Consider the following 21257-nt stretch of genomic DNA (forward strand, 5'->3'; position numbering starts at 1 on the left):
CAAAAAAATTTTAAAAATATTTTTCAAATAAGTAATCACACAAAATAAACGTTTTATTAACATACTAATATATTATGCGCTAGTGTACTGTAATTTTTTTTTGAAGCCTTTCGAAGGTCTCACAAAATGCTGATTTTATGCATAGATGTCTCTTCAGTGACAGCTTTCCAAATAATAATATGACGGAAGGTACCGGTCTGATAAAAGCACTTTACTCATCAACGTGTTGCGCTACTGTCGCTGTTATTGCTGCTGCTCCGGAGGACATCTACGTCATTTGCGAAAGAGGGAAAGAACCACGGTTGCACTGCACATTCATCGTGCTGTAGATAAGAATTGCCATTCCACACACGGTGTTCGAGCAGTGTCTCGTTAACTTGCATCGGAGCCTAATCCAATCTATTCGCCGTTTGGTTTCCTCTATTTTTTTCCGTTCTTGATTACTTTGTATTTTCTCACACCTTAAATTACATCAATTACTCATAATCTATTGTTTTACATGGTAATTTGATACACAGAACGGTTTTTTTGTATGAGGATTGCACAAAAGATTTTATAAATGATAATTGGCTTCATCACTAAAATAATTAATATATTGTAACAAGAATTCTATTAGTGTGGTTCAAGACGATCTTCGAATTGCTCAGTTGTTGTAAGACCGCGATCAAGAATAGTTATACGCCGCCGACTACTCTAATTAGGCCAGAGGCAAGAAGATTCTGATCGAAATTTGGTGATTTGGATTGATTTTATTCTCCATTTTTATGTGAGTATTGTAATGAGTGTTATATTAATATTATAATTTAACAATAAGCCGATGTTTATAGTTGTAATTAATGTTCAATGTTTGATTTAATAGCGTAATTAATTATAAATTCATTTATACATTCCATCATATTTTTCTTTCAATTTTTGATTAACTAATCGAAGATTGCAAGAAAAATATGATTGCATGTATGAATTATTTATGACTATAAATACTGATCTAAGAAATTGTATTTCCTAGTAATATTTCGTTGACAGTGCAAACAATAATAGTTGACCGGTTTGGTGTTTGTTTTTCTCTGTTGTTATTCTGACAATATTTGAGTAACATTACGTAAAAATAAATTAAAATAAAATAAAATTTAAAGAAGTGAGTATTTAATGAATAAAAAAATGTTAAAGAAAATTTCACGTAGGGTTTGATTATAAGAAAATAAAATAATAAAAAGAAAAAGAGTAATATCGCACTTTATTATACGATTGAATCTCGAGGGTTTCTATTTTATGGTCTCGTAGATCTCACATAATTTTTATCCACGTCTTGCAAAAGATTAATAAAAAAATTAATTTTTTGTTTGTTTTAATATAATTTATATCTTTATATTACAAAATTTGAATATATAAATATTTAAATTATAATTTCACAAAATCGAAATTTTAAAGATTCTCAAATTAATTAATTTTTAGATTTTTTCTCAAAACAAACAGAGAGAGAGAGAGAGAGGGGGGGGGGATGAAGAAAAGAGAGAGAGAGAGAGAGGAAAAAGATAAAGAAAGAAGCTAAAAGTTCGATATTTGCATAAATATTGACACTAATTATATTATTATAATGAACGTTCCACTGACATCTGTAATTAGGATTTTATTCTGGACATTAGGATGTTTTCTTTGAATATTTTAATTGAATCAAATTTTTATCGTATTATTAATGTTTTACTTTAATACACATTTTTATTTTATTATTAATAATAAAGCTTTAATAATAAAATTATAATTATAATAATTAAACTGTTTAACTGTTACTGTATTTAGTGCACACTGTGAACACTTGTATTCACATAATGTAATTGATATATTTATTGATTACGCCAAGATATTACAATTATTTTTTTGCATTATTTTAGATTTTTGTAATATCTCAAAATTGTGGAAAATTGTTGGATACGTGTCTGTTTAACTGTCTGTTTGTCACGCTAAGTAGTTCTGCTCAATTGAATTATGTTTATATAGTCACGTTAAATATACTTTGTATCTCTCAGTTCTGAATTTATCTTACTTTAATCAATTAAACAATACTAGTTTTACATAAATTAGAAAGAGAAGTAGATTTACTTAAGCGACAAAAAATAACATTACATGACATCATGACATTAAGTTTCCTTCATAAATGTTAATGATTAATGTAGCAAAAACTCGACTAATCACCTTTACTTGTACCTTCACTTGTACGATAATGAAATTATCAATGTTCCATACCTTTCGTAATTGCATTGAATTCCGTTAATGCATAAATATTAGATTCGTAATTTATTTATATTAATTTTTACATTTTAAATATATTGTTTGAATAATTAAAATATCGTTCATTTCTTAATTACTTATATCACAGAACTTTAATGTTTTATCTACCATTTGTTGCATTGATTTTCAATGTTGCATGCAATTTTCATGATATTTGAATAATATCCACGTATGCATTAAAAATCATTATAATTTTACTCAAATAAAATATAAAAATAAATGCATAGAATTAATAAATAATTTTTAACTTATGGCAAGAATTTATTTCTTCAGAAAAAGAATTATTTGAATTTTATGAGCAATATTAAATTTAACTTTACATATAATAACATTACATCTGCACAACGTCCAATCCCTGTACACAGTTTTTCAGATAAACTCGCAGATATGGTGATGGCATGTATACCGGTTCTACGGACATTTCACAATTGTTATGTACAAAGAAAAGCGATGAATTTATTCCCTCTTATGCCCCTGCTATATATTTAAGAATCGGTAACTACAAAATATATACGTCGCTCGTGAGAAGAGCAGCACATATATTAATGTTTTTATGATATTATACATGTATATACATATAAAGTACCGACCGATCGTGAAATCAAACAATTTCTCCGCGAGTCTCGATATCGAAGGACGCGTGAATGCGTGGCCGGAACTTTTTAAGGACGCGGCCGAGAAAGTCACTGACTTTAACGCGACTGATAATGATGTATCATTATTTTATTTAGATACCGAAAAATTGGTTATACATATGTGCGTATAAAGCGCAAACAAAGAAGCGTAGCCGAAGAACTCTACGTCAATCTCGAAGTTTTAACGAGCAAAAAATCCGAAAACATTACCACAAAAGAGATGTTTAAGGGCAAAAAAGTATGAAACATACTCATAAATAACTCGCGTTATTCAAGCTGAATTCTTCTAGCTATAACAATTTTATAATCTAGAAATTATCCATTTACAGTTGATTAAACGTTTTGAACGTTATTTTCCGTTAGATCGTTTCGACCCTTCGATCGATTCGAAATTACACGTCCGGCGTACCTCTCATTCGCCGATTATTGGAACAGCACGTTCTGGATATTGATAGTACTTTACATACAATTAATACTTACAACATCGAAACGTAATCCTTAAACTTGCAACAGAAACCGGAGAAAGGACTCGACCAATTTTACTGCGACGTCGCAATTTATGTAAGAAGGCAATAATGCTGCTGCACCGAGAATAGTATGCATTTTTGTGTGCACATAGTTAAAGTGTTTTTAATTTGTTCTCTACTCGAAGTCTTTCACGTCCTGCATAATTCGTTCCATAAGAACCAAATAAACATTTTGCTACGCATATTGCGATGATGCGTGACCGCAGACGCATCATTCGCGGAAATATTGAAACACATATTCCTATACCGAGTGCAGTTCAAACAGAGAGTTAATAGAAAATTAAATAGATTACGTCTAGTACTACCAAGTATAGTTGATAGTTACGTTTATTTAATTGATCATTACCTCTTTAAAATTAAACTTTTTAAATATTTATTTAATTTTCAATTTTCAATAAGAAGTTTTAAGTTTCGGAATAGTGTGTAAATAAATATGTCGTAAAAAATTTGAGTGAGCTAAAAACATTTTCTGAGATTTTTATTTGGGATTTTTTTACATATTATCACTTTGTCAAGTAAAAATTGGGAGAATATATAATTTATCTGTCACTGTCACTTTCGATGTAGGCTAAGTATTTATAAGTCTTGTATTTAAATGTCATCAAGTAATCACAAAATCGTATTAACATTTAAAGACATTACTTAATACGATTTTGAAATAAGAATACATAGTTTGGAAGTTTCTACATTCTTAAAGAAATATTTGAAGGACTAATGCGTAAGAATGATTAATAAGAGCAAAGGTCATTTTACATAAAACACAGAAACGTAGATCACAAGCCGTAATGTGCCATATTCAAACAGAAGCATCAATAGTACTATTTTGCGTCTTTATTTGACTATTGCGTTTGTATTTGCGACCTGCAATCCATCGTTCTGCGTCATATGTAAACTAGCCTTAAAATAAAAATATAGAAGTATAAGGCAAAATTGCGACTTAATTTGGAATAGTTTCTTTGGTTTTTTTCCACTAAAATCATTTTTTGTTAAACGTTAAACAATAAATCAAAATTACATTACACAACTTGAGAAAAAAAATTAATTTTTTCCTGTAAAAAATGGTATGGAAAAACAAATTCTCTTATGTTTACAGCAAAGAATAAATTTAAATCATATCAAGGATTGAAAAGTGTAAAAATACTTATAAAAATGATATGTTCGTTTTTCTGCATTATTATTCATACTTCTTAGTTAACACAATAAAAATATAATAGTGGAGAAGATGGTATTGCGTGGTATTATGACCCTTGTATAATGCCTACTCGTATCTTCGTTATTAAGTGACGAATTCTAGTGATTACTTATGGAATCATTTGTTTAATATGCCAATACACAATAGCTGACATCTGTTATAAGGCACTTTTATTTTTAAGCATTTTAAAATATTTTCAAAGTACATTTTAGCATTAAATTACATTTACACATCCTTATTCTTTTTAAACTTCCATATTACTACATGAATATGTACATTTGAGCACATTTTTTGTTATTTAACATTTTATTCGATGGTATGTACATATTTCGAGTTAGGCCAAGTTAAACAATAGAATGATTTTGCTAATGTAGCTTTGCATTTATGCTTCAAGAGACCTAATACGGCCTCTTTATCAAAGTTCACATGAAATAGTAATTTGATAAGTTAATTGCAGTTTCCACTTCTAATCTGTTTATACTTTATGTATTATTATCAAGGTTTTTTTTTTTAATTTTTATCTTATTATTTACGCTATTTTGTATGTGAGATAATATAACGTAAGAATTTTTTGTATGATTATCAAGATCGTTTGGGAAAAAAATATAATAATTATTGTACAAAATGTAAATAAAAGGCCATAGTATCCTTCTTTTTACATAAAAACGATCTTGATAATTATACAAAAAATTCTTACGTTATATTATTTTACATACAAAATAGCATAAAGAATAAGATAAAAATTTACAAAAAACCTTGCATTACATTATATAATACGAAATTTTACATAAATGATACAAAACATTCTTATATATCGTAATATAGTCTTAGATATCAAATAATAATAAAAAACTTACTACTCGCTTGTATTTTTGAATAGATCCTTAGCAAGATTATTTCCAGATTCATCATCACTTTTTTGTTGTTTTATTCAACATCTCATTACATTCAAAAGATTTTAATGACGTTACATTAAAATAAATTAAAGAATTTTTAACGAATCAATATTTTAATGTTATTCGAATATAAGAATAAAAAACACTCGATAGATTTAAAACGATTTATAGGCATTATTCTTAGAAATAATTATTTTTTAAATTGTATTTGTTCAAGAATTAGTTATGATATGTAATAAAGTATTTAACACTGTACGTGAGAAAAACTCAACAATCAATCACAAAAATGCTTAATTAAAAATGTAAAAAGTACGCAAAATATTACATCCTTAAATAATAGCTAGAATACAAGCTATCATTTTTGTTTCTGTATAATCATATTCAACATTCGTAATTTGTTGTGTGATAGAAACTAGATATTTCTAATACCATCATTTTATTATTTCAAACTTAAAGAAAAGATTTAATCTCTAATGAATATAGTTTAGCATTATTTCTGAATTTTATAATACGCTTATTAAAATTAAAAATGTATTTATTATTATTAATACCGTTCCTACTGATGGCACTCTATCTATATGAAGTTTACATTTTTTATGGTATTAAAAAAAAAACGATTTCTTACAAAGATTCCAATGGATTTATGATGCAATATTTCGCCTACGTTCATATTTTCAACAATGTTAGCTTTTCGTGATCGGTCACTGAATTCTTCTCAAATACAGTGTTAGACTTAATAAGCCCTGCTGACGAAACCGAATTGGCAATTGCTGTACTGATACTAATAGACAGTTTGTAAATGTTTAAGAGAGAATTTGGAATTTAGAATTAATATAGCATTAAAAATTACGTAGAAAAGATAAATCTTTATATTTATCTACGTACTCATATCTCGTATTTACATTACATATATACATATACGCGGCCATGAATTAAACACGACATATGTATATTTTTATTTCGTAAGTCCTAGAAAATGCGGATATTATTTGTAATTCATAAACTGTTGATTATAAATTATTAAATATGGATTATTGATTATTTTTCATAATTGTTTGCGAAAACAATTGTTTCCGGCATAACGTACATAATCAGAGAATATACGAAGGCATAATTTGCATTAGAAAAAATCGGATTTCTTAATTAGAAATCTGGTAGATTTAACTAATATATCTGTTGAAAAATGAACAAATCAAAATTTTTTTAGAAGAAATTCTTTTACCAGATAAGCACGATCAGTTTGTTTCTGTTAAATATACCAGAATTTTTGATAGTGATACGAAATTTATATTTGATTGGGTCGGCGTAACATTTTAGTATATATAGTGAATGTATTATAAATAAAATATAGTATAGATATTATTATACATATATACATATATACTAAAGATATATATATATATATATATATATATATATATATATATATATATATATATATATATATATATATATATATATATATATAATAAATCTAATCGGAAAATGTACTATAATTAAATCTTTTATAATTAAGTTTATCAAAAATTCTATAAAATATTGAATTGTGATAGTCAGAAATTCTATTTGGTTTCACAAAAATTCTATAATATACATCTTATTTAATCAAAACATTTTTCTCAGTTTTAATTACAGAGTTTTTGGTAAAAAAAAGTTGATCGCATTAAAATAATACTTTTTTTTTATATTTTATGTTAAAACGCTACAATTATCCGTAATTTAAAAAAATGTAATAAAATTCATTTTATAACAAAATTAAATGGTTAATAAATTAATTATGTTGCCAATTTGATCATTAACAAACTCATTTTACGACTGAAAGCGTAAACTTGACGATCAGTGCGTTGTGTTAACAAATTTTACTTTTGAAAATTTATTTCAATCTTTTTTTTATTTCAAAAGGGCAACCTTGCTTTTTTTTTATCAAATTCTACAATGTATGTGCTTTTGAGATTACATTCACCTTTTGCGAAGGTCGTGAAGTTTCCTTATTCAGAAATATAAAGTTCCATTTATTTTTATCATATAAGTTTCTTATTGATCATGAAAACTAATTTTGAATTATTACATTTATTTTGTTGTAACATATGTGTACATGAATAAGACATAATGCAGAGAAATAATTACTAATAATAACTAATATAAAAATGATAATAGCGTACCGTTAAAATAATTAGAATTATAATATAAAATAAGAAGAAATATTGAGTTTTTCAATTAGAGCAAATTATTTGTAACTTTTAATTATGCCGTTATGACTCTTTCAATATACTGTATCTTTAGATTTTTAGGTGTACATTGTTAAAAATGTTATAAAATTTATTGTATTAAGTTACATAAATACATTAAATTCAATGTTGCTGAAAAATATATGCATGAAATTTGATGTATTTTTGACAACATTAATTTTTTTTTTAAATATATGTACCTGCTTGAAGCTTGCTACCGTGGCATTACATTAAATTTTGCTGCATATTTTTAACGGTATAGAAAGTCTCGCCGAATCATCACAACCGGTTTCCTCAATTTTTTTCTTCAAGGTTCATCCAAGGACTAAAGACGTTCTTTTATATATACCAAGGAGAGGGTGTCATGCATTGATGCACTAACATAATTCGACTTTTAGCTTATTTTTAGCTTTATATCTCTTTCTCTTTCGGATACATCCAATAGCTTGTTAATTTCTATTTAATAAAATGGAAATTAAATCAAATCGAAAATGCTTTGTAAGTAACGCATGAGCGACGATATGAGAGGTATGTTGCAAAGAGAAATTGTCTTTTTTTTCTTTCCGTGGTTAACCACAGAAATTTGGCCGCAATAATATCGTCGTCCTTCAAAGATCTTGATCGTTTCTTTTAAAGCCCGTTGTTAAACAACGATTTATTGCTAATAATGATTTCACAAGACAACACTGTGTCTTAGCGTTTCTCGAATCTTTGGTTCTTGCAATACGCTTGTTACTGCACTAGTGTCATTATCGTATTATATATATTGAACTAAATTATCGATATTTTGCAGTTACTCTTAGAAAAATAATAATACATTTTTAAAAAGTATTCGATACTTACGTAAGATTGTAATTAGTGATCATAAAATCATGGTCCGTTGTTAGTCAATCTCTATTGATCTGGGACCTTTCACAAAAATTATATATTTATGCCAGAGTGAAGTAAAAAAAAATATACTTGACGCAAGACACTATCGTGTCTCTTAAGACTCAAACAATTAAGTCATTTTTTAAAATTTTAGAACCAATTAAGCGGTAATAAAAGTGAAAAATTATTTTACTGTATTACTATAAACAATTACAACAGAAAATTGTTTTTGTGAATCTCTTTCCATGAAGAGAATCATTGAGAATCATCCGATTTGTTTGACCTGTCCAAAGGAAGCAGTGACAAAAAAGGGCATTAACTTTGCAGCTACTTATAGAAATCTGATTCACCTCAATTTGAACTTGACTTTATACGAATTAAATTTAGACTTCCTTAACATTAACTAATTTTAACTGAGTTCTTGCTTCCATAATAACGTGAGACAAAATAGTGTGGGAAATATATAATATAATAGTTAGATGAAAATATAATATTCAGATGACACAACAGGAAGATTACATTAAAAAATAAATATCCACGTTACACTAATATATAAAAGATTAATCTAAACAAGAAGGTCTTCCTCGATCGTAGCTAAATCTTAGTGCTTTATATTTATTTGTGTGATTTTATATACTTCCTCAGATTCAATCAAACTGCACGTCGTTACTATCGGTCATAGCACAGCTTCTGGATTGAATAAGAAAATTAGTAATATCACTTTTTTATTAGATTAACCTAATAATAATTAATGCTGACTAACATCTAACTCTTCTCCCCTTTTGAAAAAACAGTAAAGAATTTATTGCGAAAAATATTATCTCAGCCAGCGTTCGAACCTGGAACCTTCCGAATCTCCGGTACGGGTGTCCAACTCGACCACTGAGGCTGTGATGATATTTCTCGCAATAATCGGCTATGTGTGTAAAAAAGCTTTCGAAGCGCGTGACTTTAAAAGTAGAAAGATATTCGACCGGTAATGTAAATACAAATTTAAACGAGACGGCCTTCCTCGGTCGTAGTTAGATCTTACGGCACGCAGTTTGGTTGAATCTGAGAGGATATATAAAATCACACGAATAAAAATAAAGCACTAACGATAAGATCTAGCTACGACCGAGAAAGGCCTTTTTGTTTAGATTTGTATTTACATTACCGGTTGAATATCTTTCTACTTATAAAAGATTAATTCTTGTATTCTCGCTAATTTACATACTTCTTCATTAATTTAATTATAGCGCAGATGAACTTGTCGTAATATCGCAATAGAATGATTACACACTGTTTAATTTACCTGGTAATTTTCTTTTCCAAGAGTTTTCTTTGAAAATAACGTGTATCTTAAATATGTTAATTAAATTTAGACTTTTTTAACATCTAATTTTAATTGAGTTCAAACATTTCTTTCTATAACAATTATTCAATGTTACTTTATGAATAAAAATTTAGATAAATTTAGTTGGTGGAAAAAAAATTGACTTTTAATCCAATTTATATAAAAATTCAATTTATATAAAGATTCAGAATTAATTTTGTCCAAAATTAATCAAATTATGTTAAAAACTGTTTGTTGATTGCTAATTAAAATTGCATATATATGTATTTTGCGGCCGTTGCAATCCTTTGTTGCAATCGCTCTTTGCAATTTAGGAAAAGGTGCAAACAAGTTTCCATCCCCTTACCGTCTCTCTTGCGTAATTCATATTGTCATTAGGACCACCAAGGACGGCCAAGAAGACGAGTAAAACAATGCAAAACACTTTCATAATCATTCATTTTTTAAATGCTCGTTTGCTCCATAACTGCAATACCTTGCAGTACCAATGTCGCAACTGTTTACAGAGTAATCTAGTCTTTTCTTCTAACGTTTAAACGTTAATTTCCTATAAAATTCATAAATTTAGATTAATAAAATAATTAAATTTTTATATAACAAATTTTTCCAGCTTCTTCAATATCTCTCTCTCTCTCTTTTTCTGTTACATATATAATAAAAGATAAGTCTGTACGAATTTTTTTATTCTTATTCTATTATTAAATATGTAAGTATATAAAACTAGTATTAATCAAAACTTTTGTATTCTATTACCTTTAGTATTATTTATAAATTGTTATTAAAGTGTGATGAAATTCTTCTGCCCCTTGAATTTCTTTGAGAAAGAAAATGTAAACCTTATTTTAAAGGAATCAAACTTTAATATCTCAAACTAATTTACAATGTATTTTTATAGATTTACAAAATCAGGCAACGAGATGTCGTACATCGTGGAGTGGTACAGAGATTTGATGGACAACAAACGTGGTGATTTTTACAATAAAAAAATTATATAAAAAAAAAATGTATATTTTAAATTATGTTACATTACATAAATTAAAACGTTTAATATTAAGCATATTTTTCTAGATCCGAGAACACATGAGTGGTTTTTAGTGTCTAGTCCTGGTCCAATTTTGACGATCATAGCGACATATATATATTTTTGCGTTTCCGCTGGGCCGAGATATATGAAGGATAAGAAGCCGTACGAATTGAGAAACACTTTAATAATTTATAACTTTATTCAGGTTCTGTTAAGTTTTTACCTGTTTTACGAAGGCTTGATGGCTGGTTGGTTGTACGAATACAATTATATTTGTCAACCAGTTGATTATTCATATAAACCGAGTTCAATGCGGGTAAGTCTGAACCGTTATTAACATAATAACTCTCTAATAATAATCTATACAGAGAGGAATATTTTAGATATATTGCAACAATATTGCAATGTTGCAATTTTACAAATTGCACTGCAAAGGATATCCCGCTTTCTATACACCTCTCATATTTGTACATTAAATTTATTTGTAGAATTATATTTAATATGCAATATTGCTCCACGTTTCTAACGTTGCATTAATATACTGCGATGTTATACTGTAAATTTTTTCAAAGCGGATGCTTTTATCGCTTCCTCAATATTACAATGATGCTACAATAACGAAAATCTATTGTTGCACAATGTATTTGCAACGTGATGTTCCGCGCTGTATACAAAAGGTATGATAAGACTTTTGAATTCAATATAGAGGAAAGTCGCCAATATCAACTTGTAATTCTTCTAACATTTCTTCTCTACTTCTCGGAAAATAAATATTATACTTTTTTAGTACTGATAAAAACATAATGTACGCGTAGATAATTAAAGAAATAGAAACCCTCAATTCATGTATCCGTGACTTATTTCTATATAAAATCAGTCAAAAACAAATTCTTTGAATGCGAAAATAATATTCTTACGATTAGTTTTTTGTAAATTGCGTAATTTAAATGATAATAAGCATATGATTAATAAAATTAGATTATTTTACGTGTTTGTAGCGTTCTGAAACTATTTTATTTATACTTTTCTCTTTTTTATCTTCCTTATAATGCAATTTTAAACATAAAAGTGGAATGCAGCGTAAATCTGCACACCTGTCATTAACACAATCTACCTAAAATAATACAATCTTAAAATAAAATTTGACGAATGCTGGTCAAAGACAGTAAAAAGAATAAAACTATATAGAATAAAATAAAGGACAACACTAAGAAATCTATCTATTAAGTTAATAATCTAATTTAATCTTTACATATTGTCGCCTTAAATATTGCGTCTTGCGGAATAGTATAAGGTAGGGATTCCCAAAGTATGAGTTGCGACTTGATGGATTACAAATTGATTTTTATTGGATCGTAAAAAATTTTTCAGTTATGATAAAAATTTTAACCAAATTTTAAATTTTCTTAAACAATGATTAAACTGTACAAGGATTCGCTTTAACGTCAAAAATATTACCAATAGAAATAGAAAATAAGCGCATTCCTTAAATTTTCCAACTTTACATTTTGAGAAATAAATTTATAAAATTATTTTTAATAAAAAATTTTAAAGTAGAAAAAATAATACAAATTCATAATTAATTTACTTTTCGCTCGCCGCTTTTTCATAATTCCTAAAGTTAAATGGGTCGTGGATGTCTACCGTTTTAAAAAATAAGTTGATATCTAAGTTGATATATTTGGAAAACTCTGACATAAGAAATAAACCGTTTAAATCGGCAAAAAATATTTTATATTGGGGTGAAAGGCTTCTAAGAATCCTCATATACATTAACTTGTATTTTGTACAGATATGTGTGTGAGAATCATGTGAAAGGAAAAGAAGAGAAAATTGTAGCATTATATTGGCTGTTTATTATATTGATTCCAGTGCTTATTTAAACGTTAATTTTTGTTTTTCTTAGAAAACATTTAATTATTGTCAAATTCGAAACAATTTTATTATATAATACAAAACATATTATATTATCTGATGAAAGACGCTCTCTAGTTTGTATTCCAAAGTTATTTCCAAAGTTTTATTTTTGATTTTTATTAAAAATATGATTAAAAAATAAAGTGATATGTGTCGGTATCGGTGAATTTGCTTGATTCTCAATCTACTTGATTAGTATTTTTGTGACGGAGATTTCTACCTGTTCTTGGGGTAACATTAAATCGGCAGCTGAATTACAGCTTAATATTGTAATTCAGTACGGTATGGTTCTACAATTATATCATAAATTTAAATTTTAAATAAGGAAGCATTTTATTCTGCCGGAAGAAGAGGTCATTTGATTTGAAAATTACAATCTATAATTACAATTAGTGTATCTTCAATTCAATCTTTAATTGTCACTAATTATGCCTTTGTAGATGGCCCGAGGCGTTTACACGTACTTCATATGCAAACTGATCGAGCTGCTTGACACAGTTTTCTTCGTTTTACGTAAGAAAGATCGACAGATCACGTTCCTGCATCTTTATCATCATTCGCTAATGCCGTTCTGCGCCTGGATCGGTGTGAAATTTGTTGCCGACGGTCATCCGACTCTTCTTGGAGTCATCAATGCCTTCGTCCACATCATTATGTACACCTATTACATGCTGTCTGCGTTCGGGCCGCAAATGCAGAAGTATCTTTGGTGGAAAAAGCATCTGACCACCATACAGATCGTGCAGTTTGTTATAGTATTTTGCCACAATTTTCAAATGCTGTTTACTAGCTGCAATTTCCCAAAGATTTTGTCCTTCTTGCTCGCACTTAACTCCGGCTTATTCATGTATATGTTCGGAACGTTTTACATAAATAATTATTTAAAACCGAACGTGCGACGGGAATTAAAGATTAATGGTGCTACCAATGGCGCTGATAGTGTTTATGGTGTCATCAATACATTCACGAAAGAGTTAGATTGTAATAAATCTGATTAAAGAATTTATCGCGGAGCCTTTTCGGCTAAGCACTGTGAGAGCAGAAGAATGATTTTTCAAGATTTTTTTAAAAATAGTGGTAGTAGGTAGAATAAAGAGTAGATTAGATTTTTGTAGCGTAGATGTAATAACATGTTACATAAGATAACGCGGCGTTATCTCAATTTTAGCATTGTTTTGTCGATATTTCTGCAAATTACAAAAAGAGATTAACGCGTAGGTAAGAAAGGTGTTTAGCAGTATAAATAAATTTGACTTACTTGTAATCAAGCTTACAAGCGATCTTTGCGCGGACTATACGCAATGTATTACAGAAGAATTGATTGTTTATACTCTTGCAAAATTTATCGACGTCTTTCGAAGATGCAAAACGATATTAATACAATCTTGCATGAAATGTACGACTAGTATGATAAGCTTAATGACGATGAATAAATGGATCGATTTTGGTTTCCGGAGTAGCAAATAAAAACGGTATGTTTTCTTATGGTTTTAGAACTGTTAAATCTGATTTGGCTCTTTTAAAAATTTTAATTTGCCTGGAAAATAAAAAATTAGTATATGAAGTTATTTTTTAAAACAAAATATTAATTATTAGAGACGAGAATATTATCATATTGAAGAAACATAGGAAAACACGACGTACGTAAAGCTCAAAAATAGTAATTTACAGTACTATAGATGTTTTAATATCTATAGCTATAGTTTCAAGAGTCAAAAAAAAAGTTCTGTAAAATCATAATACAAACCTATGAAATGTTGAACATTACAAAAAAATTACAAAAATGATTGTATAGATAAATTTTTGAATTATTTATAAGATTTAGATAAGACAAAAAGGTTTGGAAATAATCAGGCGCGAGAATTGATTACATAGATAAAATAATAAAATAATCAAGATAAATAATTCGATTTGATTTGATTTAAAATCGAAACAGTTTTTTTTAAATTTTTTAAAGGTTAGAATCAGATAAAGCAGTTTAAAAAGTACAAAAAAACCTACCATTTTTATTTGCCACTTTGAAGATTAAAATCGGTTTATTTTACCCGTCCTGTATTTCAAATTTTGTCAAGAAATTTATTTTCGCATGATATAGTTAAACTGGGCATTTCAAGTTTATGTTTTAAATTTTACTAATGAGAATACAGAGAAACTCATTTTATCTATGTTCTCATTATGCAAGGGTATATTTGCAAATTTATTTTTATATCTCTTTTTATAAAATAAATGTAAAGAATAAATGAAGCATCTGAGGCAATAACCTTTGATAAATATTGTATTTTGTGTGTATTTACATGTATTTTTGGAGAAAAATATAAAAATATATAAAATCCGTTCTAGTGTTAAAGAAAATTTTTTAACACATTTCTTCGTATTAAATTTCATAATACTGTATAAAATACTTCATAATTTATCAAAAAATATATCATTTTAATTATATTATTCATTATATAATAATTGTATTTAAATTATTAAAATTTCTAAGATTTATTGTTTACATGTTTATGTTAGTGAAGATGTTATTGATAACCATAATTTATTTTAAAAATCAAGAAACAATGCTTTCAAGGACAAAATGCAATATCTATATACAAAAGATTCTTATAAAGGTTTATCAAACATTGATAAGACAGAATTAATCAATGGTATTATCGATGGTTGCACAAATTCATATAATTTTAAAATTTTTAAAATCCAGCACTGTTAAAGTCGGTTGATTCAGTAGAAGTATGTTGTACTGTTTGTCGATATTTTAAATCTCTGCTCAGAAATCATTAAATCATCAATACTACACGTTGACTACGTTCCGAAATTTACTATAAGCACTCAAAAAAATACTCGTATAGTTTACATTACATATACTATAGAATTTCTGAATAAATAACGGAACGCATCTATTAAAGTAACAAATTTCTATCGTATTTTTTATATAGCAAAATGTGTTAAATATAAGCATTATAAATTATTAAATTTTTACTTGACATGGCATCTTATATGTAATAATCAAGACCGTTTAATTATTTAACTCTTAAAAAAGCTTAATAATTTCCCTTTTTATATAAAAATATTACAAAGTATGAAAAGGGACAGTACACTTCATTATCACGTACGTGATAATTTATATGATATTAATATATTTGTGACGTTACAAATATAACTTTGTTTTGTCATATTAATTAAAACTTAATTACACACGAGAAATACTTTTGCTGCCATCAGCTAATATTAATTTTTATATATATTTTTGGGACATTTCTAAAAAGTATTTATTAAATACAAACATGTATTTTACAAGTTAATTTAGTTTAAAAAAATCGAATCTATTAATCAAAGAATATAATGTGATAGAATTCGAACATTGCTATTATTATAAGTACAATGGAAAAGAAACAATGGAATAAGGTTACATTATTTACATAAATCACAGAAATGACTCGCAACAAAGTGTCAATATACATAAAACTTCCGTTTCTTCTTCTTTCTCTTTCTTTTTTTCTCTCTCCTTTCATCTTATTCAATTTGAAAACATAAAATATGAAGATTTCTTATTATTATATTTTATTAATATATAAATAATATATATAAAATGCATTAATATTTTCACAAAAGATCGATTAATATAACATCAAAGTTGTATAACATAATATAGGTGTGGAAAGAAAATATATTAAATGAATCATTGTCTTTTCAATTAGGAAATATCTTAGAAATATAAAAATACAAGTAATAGTATTATATAATATATCTCATAATAAGTACAATAAAAATATATTAAGTTAATCCTAGATTCATTGAGATGACTTTCATTAAAAATTTTGTAATAAAATTTTGAAAAAGGTTATAAATTATTAATTGTACCAATAAAAGTTATTAACATTGAATATTTATTGTGCAGTCCTATATGATAATAATTTACATAAAAGAATTTTATAAATTAATTTATACTATATTTATTTTATAATATTTATACTATATTTATTCAAATATTTTGCTATTATAAATAAATAAAATTAATCATTGTTTAATAATATATATATATATAATTATTTTTTATCAATCATTTCCTTTACGCATAGCTTCTTAAGCGTGCGGATATAAAAAATCTTGCAAGTCACGCAGACCAGATATTTATGATCGGAAACGAATGACACGCTGATTTCCGCGCATGTTTAAATACTTGCTGTTTTTTTAAACAAAATAAATTCTTTTAAGCCATTTTCACATACTTTTGCACTGTCGTGTTTGTGATAATTGTCAATTTTTTAAAATTCTTTATATCAATTTATTTATATATTATAATATTTATATAAGTTTAACACACACACGCAAAAAAAAAGAAAAACTAACAATAAGTCATAATATTAATTTGAAGCTGCTGATTTTAAAATAAAAATTTAATTGCACGTAATATAAACGTTTTAGAATTAATATAATATATAACAAGATTTAGTGTCGTTTTTTCATAATATTCAAAGTTAATTTTTGAAAGCAAAATTGTTTAGGCACTGCTAATTGCTTTCGGATTATAAGCTGTTAAATTATAAGTCTTAAGTAAAATTTTAAAAAATTTTATGTTTTTTGTAACATAACTTAAGAAATTACATTGTATCGAATGTCTCAGATTCACGTATACAGTCAAAGGATTATTTCAATAACAATCTTATACGTTATTTCTAAACAATAAAATGCTATAGAAAAATAGGTTAATAAATGAGTAATTGAAAGGATATAACAAATGCATTATAATCTCATAACACAGCATTGAACTATAATAAATTAATGTTTTTTTTTTTTATTATACACCTTATCTTTTGTTGTTCTGCAAATTATGATTTGTTTAATTTAGCAGATAATAAGTTTTCTTTTCAAACGTACATTCGTCAACTAAAACACACGGCATAGTTTTCAGTGAGATTAATAACAGACATAAGCTTGTTCGAGTGCAACTCAATTGTACAAATGCTAATTAGCTGTTCGAAGAGAAGAATTTCGCTGTAAGTGGCTACGGTTAATAGCCGAGTAGGTGTGTAATCGTGCTGTACGCAGTTACTATTTTCTTTTACTTCCTTCTTGTCCCTTCTTATCTAATCAAAGTGATATCAATAATTTTCCAAACACTGTTTACAAAAGTAGAAAATAATATTCTTACTTTACAACCTATTGAATTTTGTTTCAGAAACACAAGCATTTACAAGAAAACTACTATAATATAATACAAATGTCACGACTGAAAATATGAGATCAAATCATAAGGAAATTACAAAAAAATAAAAATGGTGATTTAACTCAATAACATAGCTGCCTAGTTCGCTAACGAATAAATAACTTTCAATTATCGCATTTAACGAGTGTGCTGGGTTATGATTCCTGCATTCGAATCGCATGATACAGTAAGTACCCTGTTTTATCTTCTCCTAGATAAAGCTTTATTGTACGTTTCGGCTCATCCTTCGAGTTATCTTCAACATGTATTAGTGTAACGAAGAAAGTAAATTTCAAATTTTTATTATGTTTTTTTACACATCGAATGAAAAATTTTTATGATAAAATAAACACCATTACGTAATAAATTGAATTATAAATCATTATCGCACTATTTGATTAACATAAGAGTTGGGGGTCACGGCCTTAGAACTCATTAACGACTCTCGTTTCCGCTTTATGTGAATTTCAGTCATTATATTAGTTACAGAACAAATACATGGGTATCATATAAATTCTTTATTGTTATTTTTATTAAATAAAATAAAATGCCAAAATCAAAAGTTTATACAATTTTTTTTTTATTTTTATTAGCATGTTAAATCTCATAATCATAAAACTTTTTTATATAATTTTTAAGAAGATATAGTTAAGACAGTCAAATTTTTATAAAAATATTTATTTAATAATAATAAAGGGACGATAAGATAACATTGAAAAGGAACTTAAAAAGAGAAAAAACGTTAAAAAAAGGATTTGAAAATAAATAGAAAGTTGCATATATAGAATTTTTCCAAAATTGACGGAGATATTACTATTTGCAAAAATTTTAATTAGCATATAATATTGTTATTATTTCTTTATTATTTTTACTTTTCATAGAGGATTATACACATAAAATGCTTAGATATGATTCTATATACAATTGAAAATCATCATAACTTTCACTTTAGAAGTTTCAGAGACAATTATACTTACGAATAATAATATACAGTTCTCGCATTCCAGCAAGAATTAATTATAACTGCGAACTTAATTGAGAACTGTCAGCACTAGTGGAACATGAAATAATAGGTGCCAGTGACGGTACGTTAAATTGTTAAGCGCGACAAACGTTGCAATCGTTGTTTGATTTTATGTTCTTAATGTTGATTTTATAATCATTAAATTGATAAAACTAATTATTAAAAATAGAAAAAACATATGATATTATAAACTATAGTTTGTACACGGTTCGCAAAATGTGTAATTAATATAGTATAACATAATAATGAAGTTAAAATATCTAATTTTGTAATATTTTTCTATATATTTTATATATATGTTTATATAATAATAAACATACATTTATACAATTAATTAGATCCGGAAATTATTGAAATTTAAATACAATTAATGATTGGAAAATAGACTAATAAGAGTCAGCGCGCAATTACAAGTGTCGATATTAAATCATTTATTCAATTCAAAATTACAAAGCGAACGTTTTGACTTTCTTCGGAGTCATCTTCAGAGCAACAAAGAGAGTTGTTGCTCTGAAGATGGCTCCGAACGTTTGTTTTGTAATTTTAAATTGAATAAATGATTTAATATCAATACTTGTGATTGTGCACTTTTACCCGCGCTGACTCTCATTAGCTTATTTTCCAATCATTAATTGTACATATATTTATTATATATTAATTATATATATTAATAATTATACAATACGTATATACATACATGTATTGTATGTATAATTGTGATATTAATTTCATTTAAATTTTAGCAGTTTCACGGCTTAATTAAAATTGCTTTTACACATCACCTTTCAGGTGAGAAAATTGCCTGACGACAATGATGTGTTACGCACAATATGTAAAGGTATAAACGTCATTAACAACGTTTGATTCTCATATGCCTTTATGTGCTTATTTAGTTTTTAATACTTGAGAATTCTTATTCAATTAGTTGAAATACCGTAATATTTGACACAAATTGTAATCCATCATTGTCTATACTAATAAAGCCGCAGAAATAGCAATAAAAATGTAAGAAATCTGACCTTTAATATTCTTCAGTTAAAGAGTATTTGCTATAATTAGTATATTAAGGCTATTAATGCTTGTTTTACGCAATGAAAAACAGCATATTGTATGATAAACGATTTGTTAATCCATTACGACTATTATCGAATACAGTTAAATAAAACCAAAAATAGCTTGTTTGTCATCAAATTAAATAATTTTTTGTAAAATTTTTTAGCTCTTTTTATATATCCGAAACTCAAACGATGCTTATTCAAATTATTAAAAAATAAATCTTTAACAATATTAACATATACACATAATATTATTTACTTTTTAATATTAGAGTTAATTAATCGTTTAAAACGATAGTATATGAAGATAATTACATAGTATTTTATTTTGTAAAATTTTTGATAGATTCTTGCAGAAATATTTACACAGCTACAGTATCGATAATATAAGGAATTTTTGGTTTCTTTCAATTAAAAGAAAAAGAAAGAGTCTTCACAAATCAAGTTTTAATTGTACAAATAATAATAGAATATTATGCGTTGATCAATTTGATGTGAAATCTATTTTTTAACACAATTTAATATTGCTTTATTTGTCACCGTAAACCGATTTAAGTTACTAGAAAATAGTTAGAAATAGTTAAGATTTAGTTACAAGAAGTGTATTAATAATGAAATTTGAATAAAAAATTAAATTATAGTAAATACTGAATTTTTTAACATTTTCAATGAATTAATGTTACCATAATGTAGCCATTTCTGTCATCCTACACATATAGATAATTTTTATAATTGATAGAGTTAGCCATTTCGAAATAATTTGAAAAATTGCATATTGCAATCAGTGAACGAATGTGTTACACAAGGGAGAAACTCTGTGTAATCATTTTATGTAAATTTTATACAGTTTTCCATTACTAATTTATGTGATTTTTTTATACTTAATTATGATATACTTACATCACACACACATAAGCAGGAAGTATATTAATTGAATATTAATAGGCAAATTTAAAATTAATATGTGAATGTCATCGCGTATTTCAATGGAAGGTGGAAAAACAATTTTTCTCAAATTATATGAAAATAGCAATGTCGCAGTAATGCATTATCTTTTCTTGAAT

General features: G+C 26.6%; 1 protein-coding gene across 1 annotated transcript in view; it reads left to right on the forward strand.

Annotated features, from left to right (window-relative positions):
- LOC105207270 (elongation of very long chain fatty acids protein) overlaps positions 1–15241 on the forward strand; it is a 26947-nt gene extending 11706 nt beyond the window's left edge. Inside the window, exons 2-5 of the mRNA XM_011176701.3 lie at positions 146–766; positions 10866–10936; positions 11039–11310; positions 13352–15241. Of these exons, the coding sequence (XP_011175003.1) occupies positions 10888–10936; positions 11039–11310; positions 13352–13909 (879 nt within the window). The 5' untranslated portion in view covers positions 146–766; positions 10866–10887 and the 3' untranslated portion in view covers positions 13910–15241. The remainder of the gene's footprint in view (positions 1–145; positions 767–10865; positions 10937–11038; positions 11311–13351) is intronic.
- Positions 15242–21257: the final 6016 nt, after the last annotated feature.

Source organism: Solenopsis invicta, chromosome 15, assembly GCF_016802725.1.
Source record: "Solenopsis invicta isolate M01_SB chromosome 15, UNIL_Sinv_3.0, whole genome shotgun sequence".
NCBI classification, from domain to species: Eukaryota; Metazoa; Arthropoda; class Insecta; order Hymenoptera; family Formicidae; genus Solenopsis; species Solenopsis invicta.